Source organism: Aedes aegypti, chromosome 3, assembly GCF_002204515.2.
Source record: "Aedes aegypti strain LVP_AGWG chromosome 3, AaegL5.0 Primary Assembly, whole genome shotgun sequence".
NCBI lineage: Eukaryota > Metazoa > Arthropoda > Insecta > Diptera > Culicidae > Aedes > Aedes aegypti.
Genome location: NC_035109.1, coordinates 278,885,961 through 278,907,181, shown reverse-complemented (window position 1 = coordinate 278,907,181; position 21,221 = coordinate 278,885,961). Strand labels below are relative to the sequence as shown.

At 37.0% G+C, this 21,221-nt stretch overlaps 1 protein-coding gene across 3 annotated transcripts in view; it reads right to left on the bottom strand.

The window, feature by feature from the left end:
* Positions 1-670: 670 nt before the first annotated feature.
* LOC23687474 (zinc finger CCCH domain-containing protein 13) overlaps positions 671-21,221 on the bottom strand; it is a 39,309-nt gene continuing 18,758 nt past the window's right edge. For all 3 annotated transcript variants that reach the window (XM_021853310.1, XM_021853312.1, XM_021853311.1), the window contains one exon: positions 671-1,660. In XM_021853310.1, the coding sequence (XP_021709002.1) occupies positions 1,022-1,660 (639 nt within the window). In that variant the 3' untranslated portion in view covers positions 671-1,021. The remainder of the gene's footprint in view (positions 1,661-21,221) is intronic.

Sequence of the window (21,221 nt, the reverse complement as noted above, 5' to 3'; positions counted from 1 at the left end):
TTATGCGAATATTTTCAGGATGGGACAACACAAATGGGATTTGTTTTAGTACAAGTTAGGAACAAAGGCTACTTTTTTAGCAGTTTTTATTGATCTTCTGACGATGTTGAGTTGATTTATGCAAAAAAAGCAAATCGGTCAGAAGTCGACATAGGATTGTTATGCGATTATGGGCAGTATAGCGAGGTGACAATTCTCGACTCGGGTGAAGTGACTCTCCTTTTGATTTGCATTCGAATCAAGAATTGTCACCTCGCTATACGAAACCGACAATTCTCACCTCATGCCACTCGTAGAATAGCCCAATTGATTCGCCCCAGTTCGCTCCAGACGATCAGTTTGCCGAACTCAAAGGAGTGGTAGCCAGTCCGGACTTCATTGAAATTTGATATCAATGTCCAAACATGTGCTGAGATATTTCAGATTATGGTTCGGCCCATTATCACACCCAACGACGGTACTAAATTTGAACACCGCACCAAATGCAAATCCGTTATGTCTATCATCCGGTAAACTGCCGTCATCCGCTGTCTTTACCATCATAGTCTGCGCTCGTGCTTTCAGCATCATCCAGGTGTTCAGCGAAGGACTGTTTCCACTCCCAGAAACTTCAGAGGGTAAGTAGGAAGTAAGCGAGGGATTTCTTTCTGTAAATATTATACTTGTTAAATGTTCTACAGAAGATAACATTTGTTTATTCTTAAGACTTTACATAAAATCCAATCTATGCTTAAATTAGGTATGTTCAACACAAGACGACAGATAGCTTAAGTTTAAATTTATTCTTTATGCGTAAATCTAACTTTTCACGCAGATGGGTAGTTCAAAATAATTGCAATACAGCTTCCTATGCATTGGTTTTATTGAATATAATTCGTTCATGTAAGGTGTTTGATCCAATGTTTGAATTGAATAAATTTTTGAATGTTCTTACGATCTAAATTTTATAATATATTACTATTATTGAGTTCGCTAGTTGTTTTGTGAAATTTTCTCAAATGAATTCTCCTTTCAAGCAACATCAATGCATCGGCTCATACATAGAGTGCCGTGAAGAAGGCCCGGAAGTTCCAATCGTTTCGATCGGATGTGGCGACTGATCCATTGGCGGTGGATGGGGGCCACTTCGGTATCCGTCCCGGCGGGATTTCTTCATCAATCCACCCGGAGCCATACCGGATGGCGGAGGTGGAGGAGGATGCAAGTGGGGTGGCAGTGGATGAAAATGATGGTTGTGATGATGATGCCCTCTCATATGGGGTGGCGGTATATTCGGAGGCATAGGGACTGGTCTGTACATACTGGGACTAACACCGGATGCACTGGATGGCGGAGGTGGTCCACCGTGGCTGTTCATATTGTGATTTGGATTAATAGTAGTATTATTGCCACCGTTTGATGGTGTTGATGCTGGAGAATACGCTGAAGGCGGCATGCTAGCGCCACCAGAAGAAGGCGTACCCGAAGGTGTAGAACTGCCACTAGAAGAACGAAATGGCAGCATTGGTGGAACATCACGTAAATCAATCATTTGCACTGGAGGCGGATTAATGCAGCGGGGTTGGAGCAGTTCAGGCGGTGGTGAACCAGGCGGAGGGGGAGGCGGTGGCATGCTTTCCAGCTCCGGATCGACTTGTTCTTGTTCCTCAAGATTGATATCCTGTAAGGAGATCAAATGTTAAAAACATTGATTTTTGTCATATTAAATAACGCAAATGTTAAAATTAGAGCTAACTTCTAAAAAAGAACTTTAGAGATCTTATGCTGGAAAAAGAAACAATATGGACCGTAAAGGAATCAAATAAAAACTAAGTAATGCTCCTATGTTTTCATTGAAATTCCTAAGAGAACCCAATCGTACATCTCTCAGAGGTTAAAGCATTTGCGCAATTGGCTTCAGGTAAACATTATATTGCTATATTTCCTTCGTTCGATTTTTTCACATTTGTTTACAATCCTATTTAGTTGTCCTATAGAATTAAAATTGAACTAAAAATCATTAATTTCTCACGATTTTATTCAAAGTTACGCAAAGTGTGGTGCGTACACGATTTCTTGTGATTTTACGTCAAGTATTAGGTATTCCAATACTCCATGCATTGATCCTCTTCAGAAATTTCAACAGAATGTAATTCAGATATTTGCCCAAACATTCCTTCAGTTACTACTCCGAACAACTCTTCAAATTGATCCAGTGATTCTTTTACGGACTTATTACAAAATTTTCGTTCATGATATCTTTAGGAGATCAACATGATTTTTTTTTTCCAAGAATATCTCCAGATATTATTACAGAGATTCGTTCAAGATTACCTGCAAATATTCATTCAGAAATTCTTCAAGTAAGTCCATAGCCATCCAAGATTATCATTAAGGTTTTCTGCGTGAATTTAATCCGGAACACAGGGGATAGGTAAAATGATTGAGATAGGCAGAATTTTGCCCAAATTCAAATGCTCATAACTTTTTGAAAAAATGGATGAAATTGGATGCGTCTGAATGCATTCAATGGCAAATTTGGTCTAGTTTCAGGAATTTGCTTGGTTATGCATATTGGCCACCGGAGATGTTCCGGATTTTCCGAGGCCATGTACAAATCACATTTTTTCTGCCGATTCTTTCTCAGGAATCTACATTCAATTGAAAATTGAATGCAGGTGGACGCTTGGAAATCTTTCGAGACACGGCCATTTCCGTACAACTTGTTCCGGAAAATATGATCAGCCACGATTGTATTTCCAATCATGTATATATCAACGAGAATTATATCCAAGTAGGCTTCAAATTTTAAAATGATGCTTCCGGGACAATATTCAGAACCATTGAATGCTCAGACCAATCTATAGTAGGTTCCAGGTGCCCTCAGGGAAGTGGCCAATTAGAAACATGTGCATTACATGTGCATATATATATAGTACCGTATACATGTGTATACAATACGGGTGTCAAGTATTAAATTTTTTGGAAGCACTTCCAGAACCACTGGCTGCATGACTACTCTTATAGAAGGTTGGAAGTTTAGGTCGTTCTTCTGATAAATTGTGAAAAAAAAAAACCAAATATACTTAAAGATTTTCTGAAACTTCGGGCGAAATCCTTGAAGAAATTTTTTAACGAATGATAATTGCTGTAACAGTTTCTAGTAAAGCACCATAAATATACTTTTGAAGAACCCACGGAAAATTTACTTTCTCAGCTTAGTGTTCAATGAGCACTTCCACAGTTATTAACTGAGAGCTTTCTTTGCCAAAGTCGTCATTTTCGCATTCGTATATCGTTAGGTAAGTACGATTATACAGTATGCCCAGGGAAGTCAAGGACATTTCCATTATGAAAAGATCCTGGACCGACCGGGAATCGAACCCAGACACCTTCAGCATGGCTTTACATTGTAGCCGCGGACTCTTAACCACTCGGCTATGAAAGGCCCCTCTACAAACATACACTGGTCGACTTTTTTGAATATTTCGTGGAATAATCCCATGGAGCAATTCCTGGGGGAATTCACGGAGGCATTCCTATGAAAATGATTTGAAGAATTACTGAAAAATTGCTGTAGAAAGGTTTCGAGGATTTTTTGTATGATGCTTGTAATGATTTATACGCGACAAAACGTGGAACGAGACAGACTGAAGCGGAAATAGCAAACCTGCCTATTGCGGGACAAAAAGCGCCGCCTGGAAGAGGTGGAATGCCAAGAGATGGAGTTGCTGTACCGTTCTCAAGAAACGCGGAAGTTCTATCAGAAGCTCAACACATCCCGCAAAGGCTTCGTGCCGCGAGCTGAAATGTGCCGGGATAAGGATGGGAGCATCTTGACGGACGGACGCGAGGTGATCGAAAGGTGGAAGCAGCACTACGATGAACACCTGAATGGCGCAGAGAACATAGGCAGTGTTGTTGATCGGCGAGAGAATCAGCGAGAGCCAACGATAATTATTCTCTTTTTCACCTTCCCTCTTCGCACCGGGTGGTAGGAGAAGCAGCGCATGGGCAAGTCAATAAATGAACGGATTGTGTCATTCGGTTGACTTGTTCATTTTCTTCTCTTCTTGCAAATGAACAAAGATACACAGCGTAGCCGATTGATTCATGTCATGCTAGCGGCTGCATACAGATCGCATACAGGAGAATCGCCGCCCGATAATTTTCAAAAAAAGAGAGGGATTTCACTCATTTGATCGCAATCATTCCATGGCGGTTTTCGCAATATTTGTACCTACTGCGATACTTTTTTTTATTTGCTATGTTGTTCGTTTTGGACACGGCTCGCACCTACGAAGATCCATCTGGCCGTTTGCAATGCTTTTGCAAGTCCGACAGCTTGTGCGTGCGTATAATTGACTTTCTTACAACACAAATTCAACAACGCTGCAATTCTCACCCCTTTATAATGCTTTTTGTATGTTAATTTGACAGTTTTGTATGAACTTTAATATCATGAGGACAATCATTTGCCGTTTCCTTCAGCGTTGAGCATAAATGCAGTTAAATTATTTTAATCCGAAACAGTTGAAAAAAATATAACAGGTCGGACTCGATTATCCGGAGTACCGATTTTTTTTTTCACTCCGAATAATCGAATCCTCCGGATAATCGAATCACTAAAAAAATAATTCAAATCTGTTTTATCAACTTAAACAATATCTTTTTTCGTTGTTTTATTTAAATGATGCAGTGCCAGAAATTATTTTTAGGAAGGGTTCTTGAGAAGTCGAGTCTAAAATTCCGGATAATCGAATCCCGGATAATCGAGTCACCGGATGATCGAGTCTCCGGATAATCGAGTCCGACCTGTACTGCAGAAGAAGACGTGAGATATCCTTGATATTATTTGTTACACAGTTTAAACGGTTTAAATTTAAATATCAAACTGCAATACTTAATCGCCCTATTTCGCATTCAACAAAGCGTTCTGCTTATTAAAAAGCTGAAGAAAACTGTTTTAATTTTATTTTATTTGTTAAAAATCCAATTGTCCAAATCGGATTGTTCAGTAAAAACGGGAGTTAAAATGTTTTCAACAATTTATTTCGTATTATTTTCACAATTTTCGTTTGCAATAAAAGCCAAATTTAGAACGACCTACATCATAAAATGTTTGGAAGAGTGGACATTTTGAAATAAGTTTCGAACATTTGAGCGAATAATAATACGGATTCAATGATTATATTCCTAACTCAGAAAATGGAACATCTAATACGAAAACTGACGTGCGTATTGTATCCAGTGTATATTTATAATGTATTATTAAAATATACCACATTCTTTTCATTATTCTGGTTTAAATTTGCTGTAAAAATATTGGCCAAAATTCACCATTATGGACCAATGTATATTAAAGTTATGTTGGTGTCAATCGAAACTATTATTCTCTATAATAATGAGGCTCTTTTCCTAATGTGTTTATTTGGTGACTATGAAATGGATAGGTATATACCATGTTAATATTTGTTTTTGATTTCTTGGTGTAAACACTTTTTTAATTCAATTCAAAATGTTGTGTTGTTGTCATGTCACTACACTATGTTTAAATTAAACACTATGTTTAATTCAAACCAAGGGAAGCTTTTTTTAACATTGCTCAAATTGATCCTTTTAGCCTTAATGCGCTAAGTACATTAGTATGGGACAAAAATCAGATTCTCGCTCCATTCCACTTTTTGGATTGCATTTGGGTCGTGTAAAAACTGTGCAAAATTTCAGCTCGATCAGTGATACTATAATTTAGCGCCAGCCGATCAAAATTTGTATGAGATTTACTATAGGAAAATTTATCCTGGCAAATAAAAAGCGCCGGAGGTCGCTCATTGAGCATTAAGCATTGACTAATCTTGATTGATTAGTTGAAAGGCTTTCTCAAAGTCTTGTACAGTCGAAGCTCGTTATAACTATAATTTTTATCGTGACAAAAGCTCTCTATAGCGACATTTTTCGGCACCTTGAGAAATATTTTATTGTAATAACTATTCTCTATAGAGACTCTTCTCTTTAACGACGGTCCCTTGCGATGTCGTTATAACAAGCTTCGACTGTAGATACTTTTGGATACTTTTATAAGAATAATGGAAAGACGAATTGCGTTCGTGTGAAGTTTATGTGGACGAACTCGTTTACAGTAATTTGAACTAGTTGATAAGAATTTTATCAAAATTGAAAAGAAAACATTTAAAGTGAGTTCACTGTACAACGAAATAGTGTAAACCAAAATTAGTAAAATATAGCAATCGTAGAAAATGCATATTATAAAATTTAATTTAAAATACCAGAAATGGGTCCTTTTATAGAGAAATCTTATAAATAAATTTCCATTTCAACATTCATATTGTCAAATTTGAGTATATATTTTGAACTTTATCGCATACTAGTGAGCCCGGCAAACTTCGTCTTGCCATCAAGTAGGCTGTTGAAAAATTGGCATGCAATCTCCCATACAAAATGACACATTAGTTTTCTCCAGTGTTTAAGACTATTCCAGTATTTAAGACCTTTCCTAAACTTTTTCTACGTACGAACACGTCGGAACCCTAGACGAATGCAACAGTGAAAGAATCAGGTAAATCCGTTGACTCGTTCTCAAGTTATTTCGTGACATAAAAACATCATTTCATTTTTATTTATATAGATAGATATTCATCTTTATTATCATAAATTCATTAAAATACTAGTTTCAATAGAATTTGGTTTAATCTCAGTGGTTTTGATCCTTTGGCCGTGTCGCTTACTCTTGCGAGGGCGAGCGAACACTTGTTCGGCGTGCAATGTGTTAATCGAATAATATCGCGAATCCGGTTAGGCGTGAATATATATATATATATATATATATATATATATATATATATATATATATATATATATATATATATATATATATATATATATATATATATATATATATATATATACAGGGTGTTTGGTTCCATGTTTTTAATAATTTGAGGGTCGATAGGTCTCCATGAGATATGAAAAAGTGCCCATGGAACATAGGGTCGCAAATCACTGCTAAGTGAGTTATTCACGATTTTAAGATTTTCGACTTGGTCATCTTTGAAACCTCATATCTAATTAACTATGCGTCATACTTTCAATCTCAGCGCATGAATCGAAAGCTTATGATCTAATCTATCTTAGTTTCTTGGACATGATTTTTGTTGAAAATGATTCAAAGGCTCAAATTACGAAAAGTTTGCAAAAAGTGACGGAAAAATCAGCATTTTTCGACGTATTTTCATGAATTTTATTAAAATTATCGTAATTAATGTTAAAAAAGTTCTTCTACAAAATATGCATTAACTCGTTAGCTACTAAAGTGTCTTTGAGAGCAAAAGTGTATCTCTTGTAGATTCGTCACAATATCATGTTAAAAGTTGTGCTTCAAACAGCAAAAATATCCAAAAAAATATCGGCTGATAACTCTATTCGTTCGTCCGTTCGTGTGTTGATGCCTCCGCGTGTGAATGAAGTGCTCGGATGCGACAGATGTCGGTCGTGCCGAAGCGAAGGGAAAATGAAATCGCTTCGCAACATGCGCCATTTTTTCTTCTCTTCGCTGCGTTTGGTTTGCAAACAGTCGCATAAATAGATTTAGTGCGGTCGCCGCACGACCATCGCAGTAGCGAAAGTGTGTTCATAAAGACTGATCCTTTTAAATTCCTCGCACTAGTAGCTGAGCTACGGTGCAGAGCAGATGGGGGGTGCGCTGCGCGTGTAGCGAGAACTCAATTTATGCATTTCTCGCCTATGACGTTGAACTTTTGATGCATTTTGAAGGGTTTTAGGTCGTCTATTGATTACATAGAGGTGGACAAGGGAGAGTAGAATTTATGACGTGCCATTCACGCCGTTGTGAAAGTACAACACTACCAAGTAAACCTCGCCCGTGATACACAGCACGAGCGAGGTGAATTCTTAGGTTCAAAAATGTAATTTAGGTATCGCACTAATGCTCAGCGTGAACTGTAGGAGCAGCAGGATGAAATATCTCACAAAATTAGTGACCGTTTATCCTACTACAGCTTGGTTTTCTGTATAAGGTTGCTTACAAATTATGTTCAATAGATCAATAATCTCTCAGTTAACTATTTTCATAAAATCATATAATAAACCTACATGTAAGTTTGTGCAGTCACAACAATTTAAAGTCAAAATTTGTAGATCAGTACTTTCCTTAACAAAAAGCCTTAAGCCTTGCAATGTATGTAATACGAAATCGAATATTTTGAAAAAAAAAAATATATCAAATAATTCATCAAATTCCAACATTTTTACTTCATTATTAACACAATTTATGATAGATTGAACGAAATAGACACAATTTTATCAAGCAGGTTGATGCTGTTCTTGTACAAGAATAATAAAATATAAATAAACCTGTAGCTATGCTCTTAATCAAATAGTAATCAGATCAGTATCCAAATATTTGTAGTTCAAAATTTCATTTTTTATTCTCTCTCTCTGTTGAGTTACTGAGTCTTATTTTTTTTTTTAAATTGTTAATTTTGAACGATAACATTTGAAATATTTGCAGTTTGCTCTAATAGGTGGAAAATTAGAAATCAAATTGAATATAATTTAACAATTGAATGTATTTAAATGAACTTAAAACAGTCACAGTCACAATAAGAAATTGAAGCTCTTTCCAAACTTTAGTCAAGTTTTAATCATCAAGTTAACTGTTACTCTAGCGATGGCAAAATCATTTGAAATTTGACTCATGGAACATATTCACGGCATAAATGTGTATGATTTTACACGAATTAAATTAAAACAAAATACCTGCTGGAAACCCACCAAATCCCGGAAATATGCGAATATGTCATTTTTCAAACAAAACTAGTTTAATGTTATTTAAAGCTCCCGCAGCAATTTACGGATGCTAATGGTCGTCACTATGGCAAGCCTCTAAAATTTCGTTAAGGGAAATATCCTTCATCATTTTAGTAATAAAACCTCCGAATTGTCAACCATCCGAGAGGGCAAAAGTGTAAACACGACACGTAGCAAAAAATTTTTTGGGATGAACAATATGTCATTAATAGTATGTCTCACTATCAAGAACTTTGGTGATCACCAAAGCCTCTCACTAATTTGATTTTCAAATCCAAATGTTTAATTTGAAAAATAAAATTCAATTCACATTTTCAAAACTGAATTAGCCAAACATGCTTTTAGAGCGTATTTCTAGTAGATTCACGCCAAAAACTTACTCCAAAATCCACTAAGGTGGAGAGGAAGGGAGGGTGGACCCCTAAACACACCTCCTCCCACTGATCACTTGTTTCTGTTTTGTAGACAATATGATCTTAATTTTCTTTCTGGCGTTATGTCCCAACTGAGACAGAGCCCTGCTCCTCAGCTTAGTGTAGTGAGCACCTACATAGTTATTAACTGAAAAGTTTTCTCCAACAAAGTTGCTGTTTTGTATGCGTATATGACAAAGGCATATACAATTAAAATGTTTCATATTGAACAAAGTCCATGAGACCCCTCCCAGCTCTGAAATTCTTTGGAAATGAGCATGTAGCTTAAGGGCCGCCATAAAAGCACTGCAATATTAAATAAATGAAAAAAATCTAGTGGAATTAAATGGTATAGTACTAAATTCGGGTTTTCTTTTATTTATAGGTATTCCACTAAACAGCACACAATATTCTTAATTTTTCTATTACACAATATTCTTAATTTTTCTCATGACCTCAATTAAATGCTTTTCACACAAATCAAAAGCATGATTACTGCATCCAGATGAAAATATTAATTTAGAAAATTTTCAAGAGTCTATCCTGCAATTTCCAAGTTGTTCATTAGTAAATGACCAATTAACTATGCTACGAATTGTAATATGAAAACAATCAATTCCTGATTTCTTTAGACACCAAAAATATGGAATAAATTCAGCGAGAAAAAACTTTTTTTTTTGGAAATCATCCATCCATCCCTTCAAGAATTCTTTCAATTAATGTTCTCAGGAATTTCCCAGGGATACCACTTGAGGAATCCTTTGTCGGCCAATACCAGGCTGGTTTTCGGGAGGGCCGCTCCGACAACGAACCAGATATCACCGATACATCTTGCAAATGATCTTAGATAAATTCTTGGAGTATAACTAGCAGACTCACCATCTGTTTGGATCGGAGACGAGGTGTCAATCAGGCGTGCAAAGAAATGACACTATCATGACACGGTCACATCTTCTTCTTCTTCTTCTTCTTCTTCTTGACATTACGTCCTCACTGAGACAGAGCCTGATTCTCAGCTAATTGTCTTTATGAGCACTTCCACAGTAGTTAACTGAGAGCTTTATTTGCCAAAGTTGCCGTTTTCTCATTCGTATATCGTGTAGCAGGTACGATGACACTTTATGCGCAGAGAAGTCAAGGAAATTTCCATTACGAAAAGATGCTGGACCGATCGGGAATCGAACCAAGACACCTTCAGCATGGCTTTACTTTGTAGCCGCGGACTACAACCACTCGGCTAAGGAAGGCCTACGGTCACATATGGTCCTTGCACTTGCGGACGATATCGGCCTTATTTAAATCGATCGCAGGTCAGTGGAGGAGGTTTTCGTGGCTCTGGAGAATCTGAATATCCCCAAGAATTCGTTGAGGAATATCTGCAAAACTTCCTTTAGCAATATTTTTGGGGATTACCCCTGATACTCCTTCAAGAATTATTTTATGAATTTCTCCAGGATTTTCTCTAGAAATTGTTAGGTAACTTATAGCAATTTTTTTTTCAGGGATTTCCTATGAGATACATCAAAGGATTCCTCTAGGAACTCCTCTAAAATGTCGGGGATTTAGTGGATTTCTCCTAGCACTCCTTCTCTTAGAAATTCCACTAGAGATTTGTTCAGAATTTCCTCGAAAGATTTTAACACGAATTCTTCCAAAGATTCTATCAGGAATACCTCTTTGAATGCCTCAGGAAATATTTACAAGGATTTCTCGTGAAATACTTCCAGAGCTTCCCCCAGGAATTCCTTGAATTACATTCCTTCAGCATTTTCTCCAGAAATACCACCAATAATACCTCCAAGAGTTTCTCTAAGGATTCCCCTAAAAATACGTCCAAGGTTTCCTCCACGAACTACACAAGAAATAACTTTAAAAATGCTACTAAGTATAGCTTCAGGGATTCTTTAGGGTTAACTTCATGGTTTCTTCCAGGAATACCTTCAGGTAGAGGAATATCATTCAGGATTTGTCCATAAATTACTGCTTAGATTCCGCTAGCAATAGCTTCTAAGATTCCTCCTGAAATTTCACCATGGGTTCCTCCTGGATGAACTTCAAGATATTTTTATCAATTTCTCCGAGGATTTGTATAGGAGCTATCTAGTAGCTTCTTGTAACTCCTCCAGTGATTCTTTCGGAGATTCCTGCAGAAACTCCTCCAGAAATACTTTCATTTTTCCTCCAGGAATATCTCCAATGAATTGTTAGGAAAACAGTCAGGGTTTTCTCTAGCAATCAATAACATATCCATTGATTTTTTTTCAAGAGTACCACTAGGGTTTTCTCTAGGAATACCTTCAAGGATTCTGTCAGTTATAAACCCATGAATCCTTACTGCAAAACGTTCAAAGATTTCTTCAGAAATATCCTTCCTCCATGAATATCCCAAAAGATTGCTGCAAGTAAACTATGAAGATTTCCTTCAGGGAGTCTTTCTGGAATTCTGTTTAAACTTTTCTTCGGTGACTCCTGCAGGCAGTCCTCTAAGGATTACCTCCGAGAATTCCATTAGGGTTTCATCCAACGATTTCCTTAGGAATCTCTCCGATGATTCCATCCGGAGCTTCTCCATTGGTTTCTTTAGGAATTATTCCAGAGTTTCTCCCTGTTTTAAGAATAACTTCTTGGATTTTCTCTTGGAACTTCAAAAATGCCTTCAGGAGTCCTTCTTACAATAATTTCAGGATATTTTTCATGATCTTTTCAAGAATTCTTATGGAGCTCCTGGAATAGTTTAACGAACATGCTAGAGGAGTTTCCGGGTATAATTGAAGAAAACCTTAGAAATTCTATTGAAGGAATGTTTGGAGGTATATTTGGAAGAACCTTTAAAAATATCCATGGAGACACTGTTGGAAGATTTTTTTGAACGATTCCTGAAGGTGTCACTGTAGAAATCTCCATAAGAATTCTTGAAAAAATCATGAAAAATATCCTGAAATTATTCCAAGAAGGACTCCTGAAGGCATTTTTGAAGTTCCAAGAGAAAATCCAAGAATTTATTCTTAAAAACAGGGAGAAACTCTGGAAGAATTCCTGGAGAAACCAATGGAGAAGCTCCGGAAGGAATCATCGGAGAGATTCCTAAGAAAATTGTTGGATGAAACCCTAAAGGAATTCTTGGAGGAACTGCTTAGAGCAGTGTTTCTCAAACTTTATTACCTTTCGCCCCCTTTAGGCTTATGTTTTTTTTGGAATCGCCCCCCTAATTTATGAAACACATATGTATGCCAAAAAATGTCTTCGATTTGCATATCCCTTAATATTGTCGGTTATCGGACAATGATTAAAAACGATTAACTGATCAGTATTTTATACAGTCGACTATCCACATCTCGATATCTCACCCTATGTCGATGAATTCTTCGGTCCTTTTATTCTGCATGTAATTATCCTCTCCATGTGTCGATATCTTCGTCGATCGATGTACTGCCCATAACTGCATATTTAAATTTTCCAGCCAATTTTTAACAATCATTGGTTTTGATAACTTCCAAAAATCAACCGTTCTAATCGTTGTTCCATATTCGTGTGAAATTTAATTATTTTGGAGATTTTTCATTATCACAACATTGTAAAATACTAGTCGAACGATGCACAGAAACCCGATTAAAATTTCATTGATAAATTAAAAAAGTTACAGCATGCACAAAGTGTCCACTTTATAAAATGAATAGTCTTTTATTTCAAAGTTCCATACAAAAAAGTTCCTGGTATTCAATATTGAGCATTTGGAACTATTTCTTTAAATTCTCAGATAAATGTTTTGAACTTTCAAAACATGTTATCTGTGTTCTCAATGATATCAGTGAATAATCTTTTCGATTCAGAGAAAATCTCAAGTACCGATCATTCACATGATATGGAAAAAATGATTGCATATTACAAACATTTTATTTTTGACAATCATTCAGTGTTTTCTATCATAATTTTAAACGGAACATGCTTAGAGTTCTAAGCAGTCTAAGATAAAGAAATTCATGAAAATGGTTCAGTTTAGAATTGATTATCCTTCAGATGCATTAGTAATAGTTTCTTGTTGTATAGTTGTACTTGAGTGTGTTCTTCAAAGGTTATAAGTAATTATTTTCAACTGCTCCCAGTCAGCTTTTTCGCCCCCAATTTCTGTTTAACGAATTTTCACCCCCTTGGATCTGAAAATTGCCCCTAGGGGGGTGAATTCGCCCACTTTTGGAATCACTGCTTTAGAGGATTCATGGGGTTATAACTGACGGAATCCATGGAGGTATTCCTAAAGAAAACCCTAGTGGTACTTTTGAAAAAAAAAAAAATCAATGGATATATTATTGATTGCTAGAGTAAACCCTGACGGTTTTCCTAACAATTCATAGGAGATAATCCAGTAAGCAGTAATTTATGGACGAATCCTGAAAGATATTCCTCTACCTGAAGGTATTCCTGGAAGAAACCATGAAATTAATCCTAAAGAATCCCTGAAGCTATCCTTAGTAGATTTTTTAAAGTTATTTCTTGTGTAGTTCGTGAAGGAAACCTTGGACGTATTTTAAGAGGAATCCTTAGAGAAACTCTTGGAGGTATTCTTGGTGGTATTTCTGGAGAAAATGCTGAAGGAATGTAATTTAAGGAAGCTCTGGAAGTATTTCATGAGCATTTACAAGCATTCATCTTTGGAAGAATTCCTGTTAAAATTTTTCGAGGAAATTCTGAACAAATCCCTAGTGGAATTCCTAAGTGAAGGAGTGCTAGGAGAAATCCGCGAAATCTGAATGCTGAATGCCATGCTGAAGGTGTCTCGGTTCGATTCCCGGTCGGTCCAGCATCTTTTCGTAATGAAAATTTCCTTGACTTCTCTGCGCATAAAGTGTGATCGTACCTGCTACACGATATACGAATGCGAAAATGGCAACTTTGGCAAATAAAGCTCTCAGTTAATTACTGTGGAAGTGCTCATAAGAACACTAAGCTGAGAATCAGGCTCTGTCCCAGTGAGGACGTAATGTCAAAGAGAAGAGGAAGGTGTGAAAAAGTGTCATTTCTTTGCACGCCTGATTGACACCTCGTCTCCGATCCAAACAGATGGTGAGTCTGCTAGTTATACTCCAAGAATTTATCTAAGATCATTTGCAAGATGTATCGGTGATATCTGGTTCGTTGTCGGAGCGGCCCTCCCGAAAACCAGCCTGGTATTGGCCGACAAAGGATTCCTCAAGTGGTATCCCTGGGAAATTCCTGAGAACATTAATTGAAAGAATTCTTGAAGGGATGGATGGATGATTTCCAAAAAAAAAAGTTTTTTCTCGCTGAATTTATTCCATATTTTTGGTGTCTAAAGAAATCAGGAATTGATTGTTTTCATATTACAATTCGTAGCATAGGTAATTGGTCATTTACTAATGAACAACTTGGAAATTGCAGGATAGACTCTTGAAAATTTTCTAAATTAATATTTTCATCTGGATGCAGTAATCATGCTTTTGATTTGTGTGAAAAGCATTTAATTGAGGTCATGAGAAAAATTAAGAATATTGTGTAATAGAAAAATTAAGAATATTGTGTGCTGTTTAGTGGAATACCTATAAATAAAAGAAAACCCGAATTTAGTACTATACCATTTAATTCCACTAGATTTTTTTCATTTATTTAATATTGCAGTGCTTTTATGGCGGCCCTTAAGCTACATGCTCATTTCCAAAGAATTTCAGAGCTGGGAGGGGTCTCATGGACTTTGTTCAATATGAAACATTTTAATTGTATATGCCTTTGTCATATACGCATACAAAACAGCAACTTTGTTGGAGAAAACTTTTCAGTTAATAACTATGTAGGTGCTCACTACACTAAGCTGAGGAGCAGGGCTCTGTCTCAGTTGGGACATAACGCCAGAAAGAAAATTAAGATCATATTGTCTACAAAACAGAAACAAGTGATCAGTGGGAGGAGGTGTGTTTAGGGGTCCACCCTCCCTTCCTCTCCACCTTAGTGGATTTTGGAGTAAGTTTTTGGCGTGAATCTACTAGAAATACGCTCTAAAAGCATGTTTGGCTAATTCAGTTTTGAAAATGTGAATTGAATTTTATTTTTCAAATTAAACATTTGGATTTGAAAATCAAATTAGTGAGAGGCTTTGGTGATCACCAAAGTTCTTGATAGTGAGACATACTATTAATGACATATTGTTCATCCCAAAAAATTTTTTGCTACGTATCGTGTTTACACTTTTGCCCTCTCGGAGGGTTGACAATTCGGAGGTTTTATTACTAAAATGATGAAGGATATTTCCCTTAACGAAATTTTAGAGGCTTGCCATAGTGACGACCATTAGCATCCGTAAATTGCTGCGGGAGCTTTAAATAACATTAAACTAAATTAATTAACTCATTACGCGTGGTAAAGATGGACAAATTATGGGTGAAATTATGAAAAAAAATCCACGTGCTCGGCTGGGATTTGAACCCAGGACTCTTGTATGCTAGACGAGCGCTTTACCAACTAAGCTACCGAGCTACCGAGTTGGTAAAGCGCTCGTCTAGCATACAAGAGTCCTGGGTTCAAATCCCAGCCGAGCACGTGGATTTTTTTCATAATTTCACCCATAATTTGTCCATCTTTACCACGCGTAATGAGTTAATTAATTTAATAACCATGCGGATTGGATTACCGAACAGCTCAATATAAGTGTCAGTTTAACATTAAACTAGTTTTGTTTGAAAAATGACATATTCGCATATTTCCGGGATTTGGTGGGTTTCCAGCAGGTATTTTGTTTTAATTTAATTCGTGTAAAATCATACACATTTATGCCGTGAATATGTTCCATGAGTCAAATTTCAAATGATTTTGCCATCGCTAGAGTAACAGTTAACTTGATGATTAAAACTTGACTAAAGTTTGGAAAAAGCTTCAATTTCTTATTGTGACTGTGACTGTTTTAAGTTCATTTAAATACATTCAATTGTTAAATTATATTCAATTTAATTTCTAATTTCCCATCTATTATAGCAAACTGCAAATATTTCAAATGTTATCGTTCAAAATTAACACTTCTCTTGGTTTTTAATTCAAATTTAAAAAAAAATAAAACTCAGTTACTCAACAGAGAGAGAGAATAAAAAATGAAATTTTGAACTACTAATATTTGGATACTGATCTGATTACTATTTGATTTAGAGCATAACAAGAGGTTCATTAATATTTTATTATTCTTGTACAGAACCGCATCAACCTGCTTGATAAAATTGTGTCGATTTCGTTCAAAATATCATAAATTGTGTTAATAATGAAGTAAAAATGTTGGAATTTGATGAATTATTTGATATATTTTTTTTTTCAAAATATTCGATTTCGTATTACAAACATTGCAAGGCTTAAGGCTTTTTGTTAAGAAAATGACCGATTTACAAATTGTGACTTTTAATTGTTGTGACTGCACAAAGTACCTATTAAACTGCCAAAGACTCAATTTCAAAAGAAATTCTTAATTTTATGCAGTTGTTCTATTATTTTGCTGGATAAAACAAAAACAAAATGATTTGGTTAAACCGTCTTAAGCCATCCCAATTTTTGAAAAAAATATCTGCTTTTTTGCGTCGTTCGTCTCCCCTGAGCAATTTTCTGGATACGACACTGCAAATTATAAGGAATATTACATGTAGGTCTTTTATTTGATTTTATAAAAATAGTTAACTGAGAGATTATTGATCTATTGAACATAATTTGTAAGCAACCTTATACAGAAAACCAAGCAGTAGTAGGATAGACGGTCACTAATTTTGTGAGATATTTCATCCTGCTGCTCCTACAGTTCACGCTGAGCATTAGTGCGATACCTAAATTACATTTTTGAACCTAAGAATTCACCTCGCTCGTGCTGTGTATCACGGGCGAGGTTTACTTGGTAGTGTTGTACTTTCACAACGGCGTGAATGGCACGTCATAAATTCTACTCTCCCTTGTCCACCTCTATGTAATCAATAGACGACCTAAAACCCTTCAAAATGCATCAAAAGTTCAACGTCATAAGCGAGAAATGCATAAATTGAGTTCTCGCTACACGCGCAGCGCATCCCCCATCTGCTCTGCACCGTAGCTCAGCTACTAGTGCGAGGAATTTAAAAGGATCAGTCTTTATGAACACACTTTCGCTACTGCGATGGTCGTGCGGCGACCGCACTAAATCTATTTATGCGACTGTTTGCAAACCAAACGCAGCGAAGAGAAGAAAAAATGGCGCATGTTGCGAAGCGATTTCATTTTCCCTTCGCTTCGGCACGACCGACATCTGTCGCATCCGAGCACTTCATTCACACGCGGAGGCATCAACACACGAACGGACGAACGAATAGAGTTATCAGCCGATATTTTTTTGGATATTTTTGCTGTTTGAAGCACAACTTTTAACATGATATTGTGACGAATCTACAAGAGATACACTTTTGCTCTCAAAGACACTTTGGTAGCTAACGAGTTAATGCATATTTTGTAGAAGAACTTTTTTAACATTAATTACGATAATTTTAATAAAATTCATGAAAATACGTCGAAAAATGCTGATTTTTCCGTCACTTTTTGCAAACTTTTCGTAATTTGAGCCTTTGAATCATTTTCAACAAAAATCATGTCCAAGAAACTAAGATAGATTAGATCATAAGCTTTCGATTCATGCGCTGAGATTGAAAGTATGACGCATAGTTAATTAGATATGAGGTTTCAAAGGTGACCAAGTCGAAAATCTTAAAATCGTGAATAACTCACTTAGCAGTGATTTGCGACCCTATATATATATATATATATATATATATATATATAGTTTCTGCATGTAGCGATACTTTTCCGGATCAATATGATCCATGAGGACTATTGCGAGCTGCTATGCCAACATGGCTGCCAAACGAATGACTGGCTACTTAGCCTTAAAGCACTGGATAATGACACATTCGAACATTACTCATCCAGAAAACTTCTATCACGTTCTAATTATAAATGCTATAAAAAAAACCTAGAAAAAAAAGAAAAATTTCAGTGAATATGTCATACTCCTACCTACAGAACCATTTCGAATGCTATAAATTGCTTACACGGAGACGGAATTCAACTCAATTTTGGGTTGTTTCAACGCAATTCCGTAGTTGAGCACAATAACTCAATTTTGGCTAAATTTCCAAGGTCCCCACTAGGTAGTTTGGCTTTAATTCCATTAGAAAAATATACTCAATTTTGGGTTGATTTAACGCAAAATTGAGTTCTTTCGACCCAAACATAAGAAAAGTTGCATTTACCCAAATTTGGCTTATTGGACCAAAGTACCCCCATTGGGTAGATGCAGCTCTCTCTATTTTTGACAACATTCGTGTGGGAGAAAGAGAAAACCGAGAGATTTTGGGTTGAAACTATAATCGATATACTTAATTTTGGGTAAAGTAAACTCAAAAATTAGGTAAAAATATTTCTCCGTGTATCTCATCAATGTGACTAACTTACCTTATGCATCGAATTTCATTCAAATGCTCATTACCAATGGAAAAAGAATTGTTTAGCTCGATAAATCATTTCACAAGATTGAATTGAAAGTTCAAATCTACAAGAAGATGAAGACGCTACTTCATATATCACAATCATTTGTGAAAACATTATACTATAGGACTGTTTGCGTTAGAATTTTCGTCGGTTTTTAGAACCTTTCTTCCCCATTTAGCAATGTAAGATGTAAGTGTAAGATTTTTTGATTAAAAATTGAAAACATTGTTGAACATTGACATTGTTGAAATATTTATTCGCATAGTAATTAAAGGAAAAAAATATCTTGAAATCCTTGCAAGATGCCGTACTTAATACCAGCGCATATACGAGTACACATTTAAATTCTAATCATAAGAATCACATCCAAGATTCGGCAGACAGTTTCTAATTCTCTACCATGCCAATAGGTATCTTCTGATATACCGTAGGAGTCTTTTATGCATTCTGTTACAAAGTTTAAAAAAACGTGACGAACGGGTCGAGTTTTCAAAACATTGCCAGTTTGCTGACACGCACCGTCTATAATCTATATGGTCGCAAATATTCTTAAGAGCGCCCGAGCGACCGACGCATTGATGCAGGTACCGATAGCATCTTCACACAATCGAATAGTGATCCGATCGAGCGGTGCAAATTGACGCGCAGGATCGGATCACGAAACGATAATGAACAGCCTGCTGGCAATGAAGAATGGATCACCAGTTAACACAAGTAGATTGCAATGACCATACGTGCCAATCGAACGATGCTGACTCTCGCGCAATGTTCATTTCAACGTTCTCTTTGCCATGTCGCCTTTCGCCTGAGAGGATGAACTCGGTTGCCCTCTCCAAGTGCAACAATCGATTCGGCAATAATTTCGGATTGAGTGTGCATTGAGGCGAGAGAAAACATCCTTGAACATAGGCACAGAAGGTCAGGACAGCGAAGGCGATGGCTACGTGAGCACAGCGGACGCCGCCTACAAAGTGCTATCCCAGATTCTTCCGTCGCCGTCTTTTACCTATAGCAAACGAGTTCGTGGGAAGTTATCAAGCAGTTTTCATCGACGGCCGCTCGACAACAGACCAGATTTTTTCCGTGCGGCAAATCCTCCAGAAATGTCGTGAGTACCAGGTCCCTACGCACCATCCGGACAATCGCGGACGACATGGATATTATTGGGAGAAAATTTGAAACAGTGGCAGATTTGTTCACCCGCCTTCAACGCGAAGCAACAAGAGTCGGGCTAATGGTGAATGCGTCGAAAACAAAGTACATGCTGGTTGGCGGAACTGAGCGCGACAGGGCCCGCCTAGGAAGCAGTGTTACGATAGACGGGGATACCTTCGAGGTGGTGGACGAGTTCGTCTACCTCGGATCCTGGTTGACGGCTGACAACAACGCTAGTCGGGAAATACGAAGGCGCATCATCAGCGGAAGTCGTGCCTACTATGGGCTCTAGAAGAAACTGCGGTCAAGAAAGATTCACCCAAAATGCTCATAAGACCGATAGTTCTCTATGGGCATGAGACGTGGACTATGCTCGAGGTGGACTTGCAAGCTCTTGGGGTTTTCGAACGCCGAGTGCTAAGGACGATCTTCGGCGGCGTGCAGGAGAACGGCATGTGGTGGCGAAGGATGAACCACGAGCTCGCTCAACTCTACGGTGAACTCAGTATCGTGAAGGTAGCTAAAGCTGGAAGGATACGCTGGGCAGGGCATGTTGCAAGAATGCCGGACAACAACCCTGTAAAGATGGTTTTCGCTACGAATCCGGTCGGAACAAGAAGTCGTGGGGCGCAGCGAGCAAGGTGCATTGACCAGGTGCACCAGGACCTGGAGAGCGTGGGTCGCAGTCGAGGATGGAGAGAAGCGGCCTTGAATCGAGTGAATTGGCGAAATGTTGTTGGCGAGGTTTTATCAAGATAATTGATGTAAAGCCAAATAAATAATAAAAAATTGTAATGATTTCCAAACATTTTTTTTAACTCTGTGTATTTTCCGGGAAAAAAATTCTGTAAGAAAAATTGGAAGATATTTCAGATATGGGAAAACTAGAAATAGTGGCAATGGGGGCAATAAGAGCCACCCCGGTTTTGACCTCAAAAACAGTGTTTTAATGTCTAGTGTCATTATGATCTGCAAAAGGATGCCTCAAATAGCCACCACAATAAAAACCGTAAGAATATTCGTTTGAACACTCAAGATATAAACGAAAATGTACAAATTTGTCCTTCGTCAAGAAAAGCTTATAATTTTGTCAGTTTTTATTTAAGCCTAGGTATAAGATAATTATTTTTATAATTCTGGTAAATTTTACCAATCCATTGAAACTTCTGATCATAATGAACAGTTCGTGAGCGAAATTAGATTTGTTCGTAAACAAAATTGTTGAAAAAAAAAATTATTTTCAAGATGAGAGGGCGGGGCAAAATGAGCCACCTAGATTTAAGAAAAACAAACGATGTTTTGAACATACAAATGCATTGACTAAATATACCA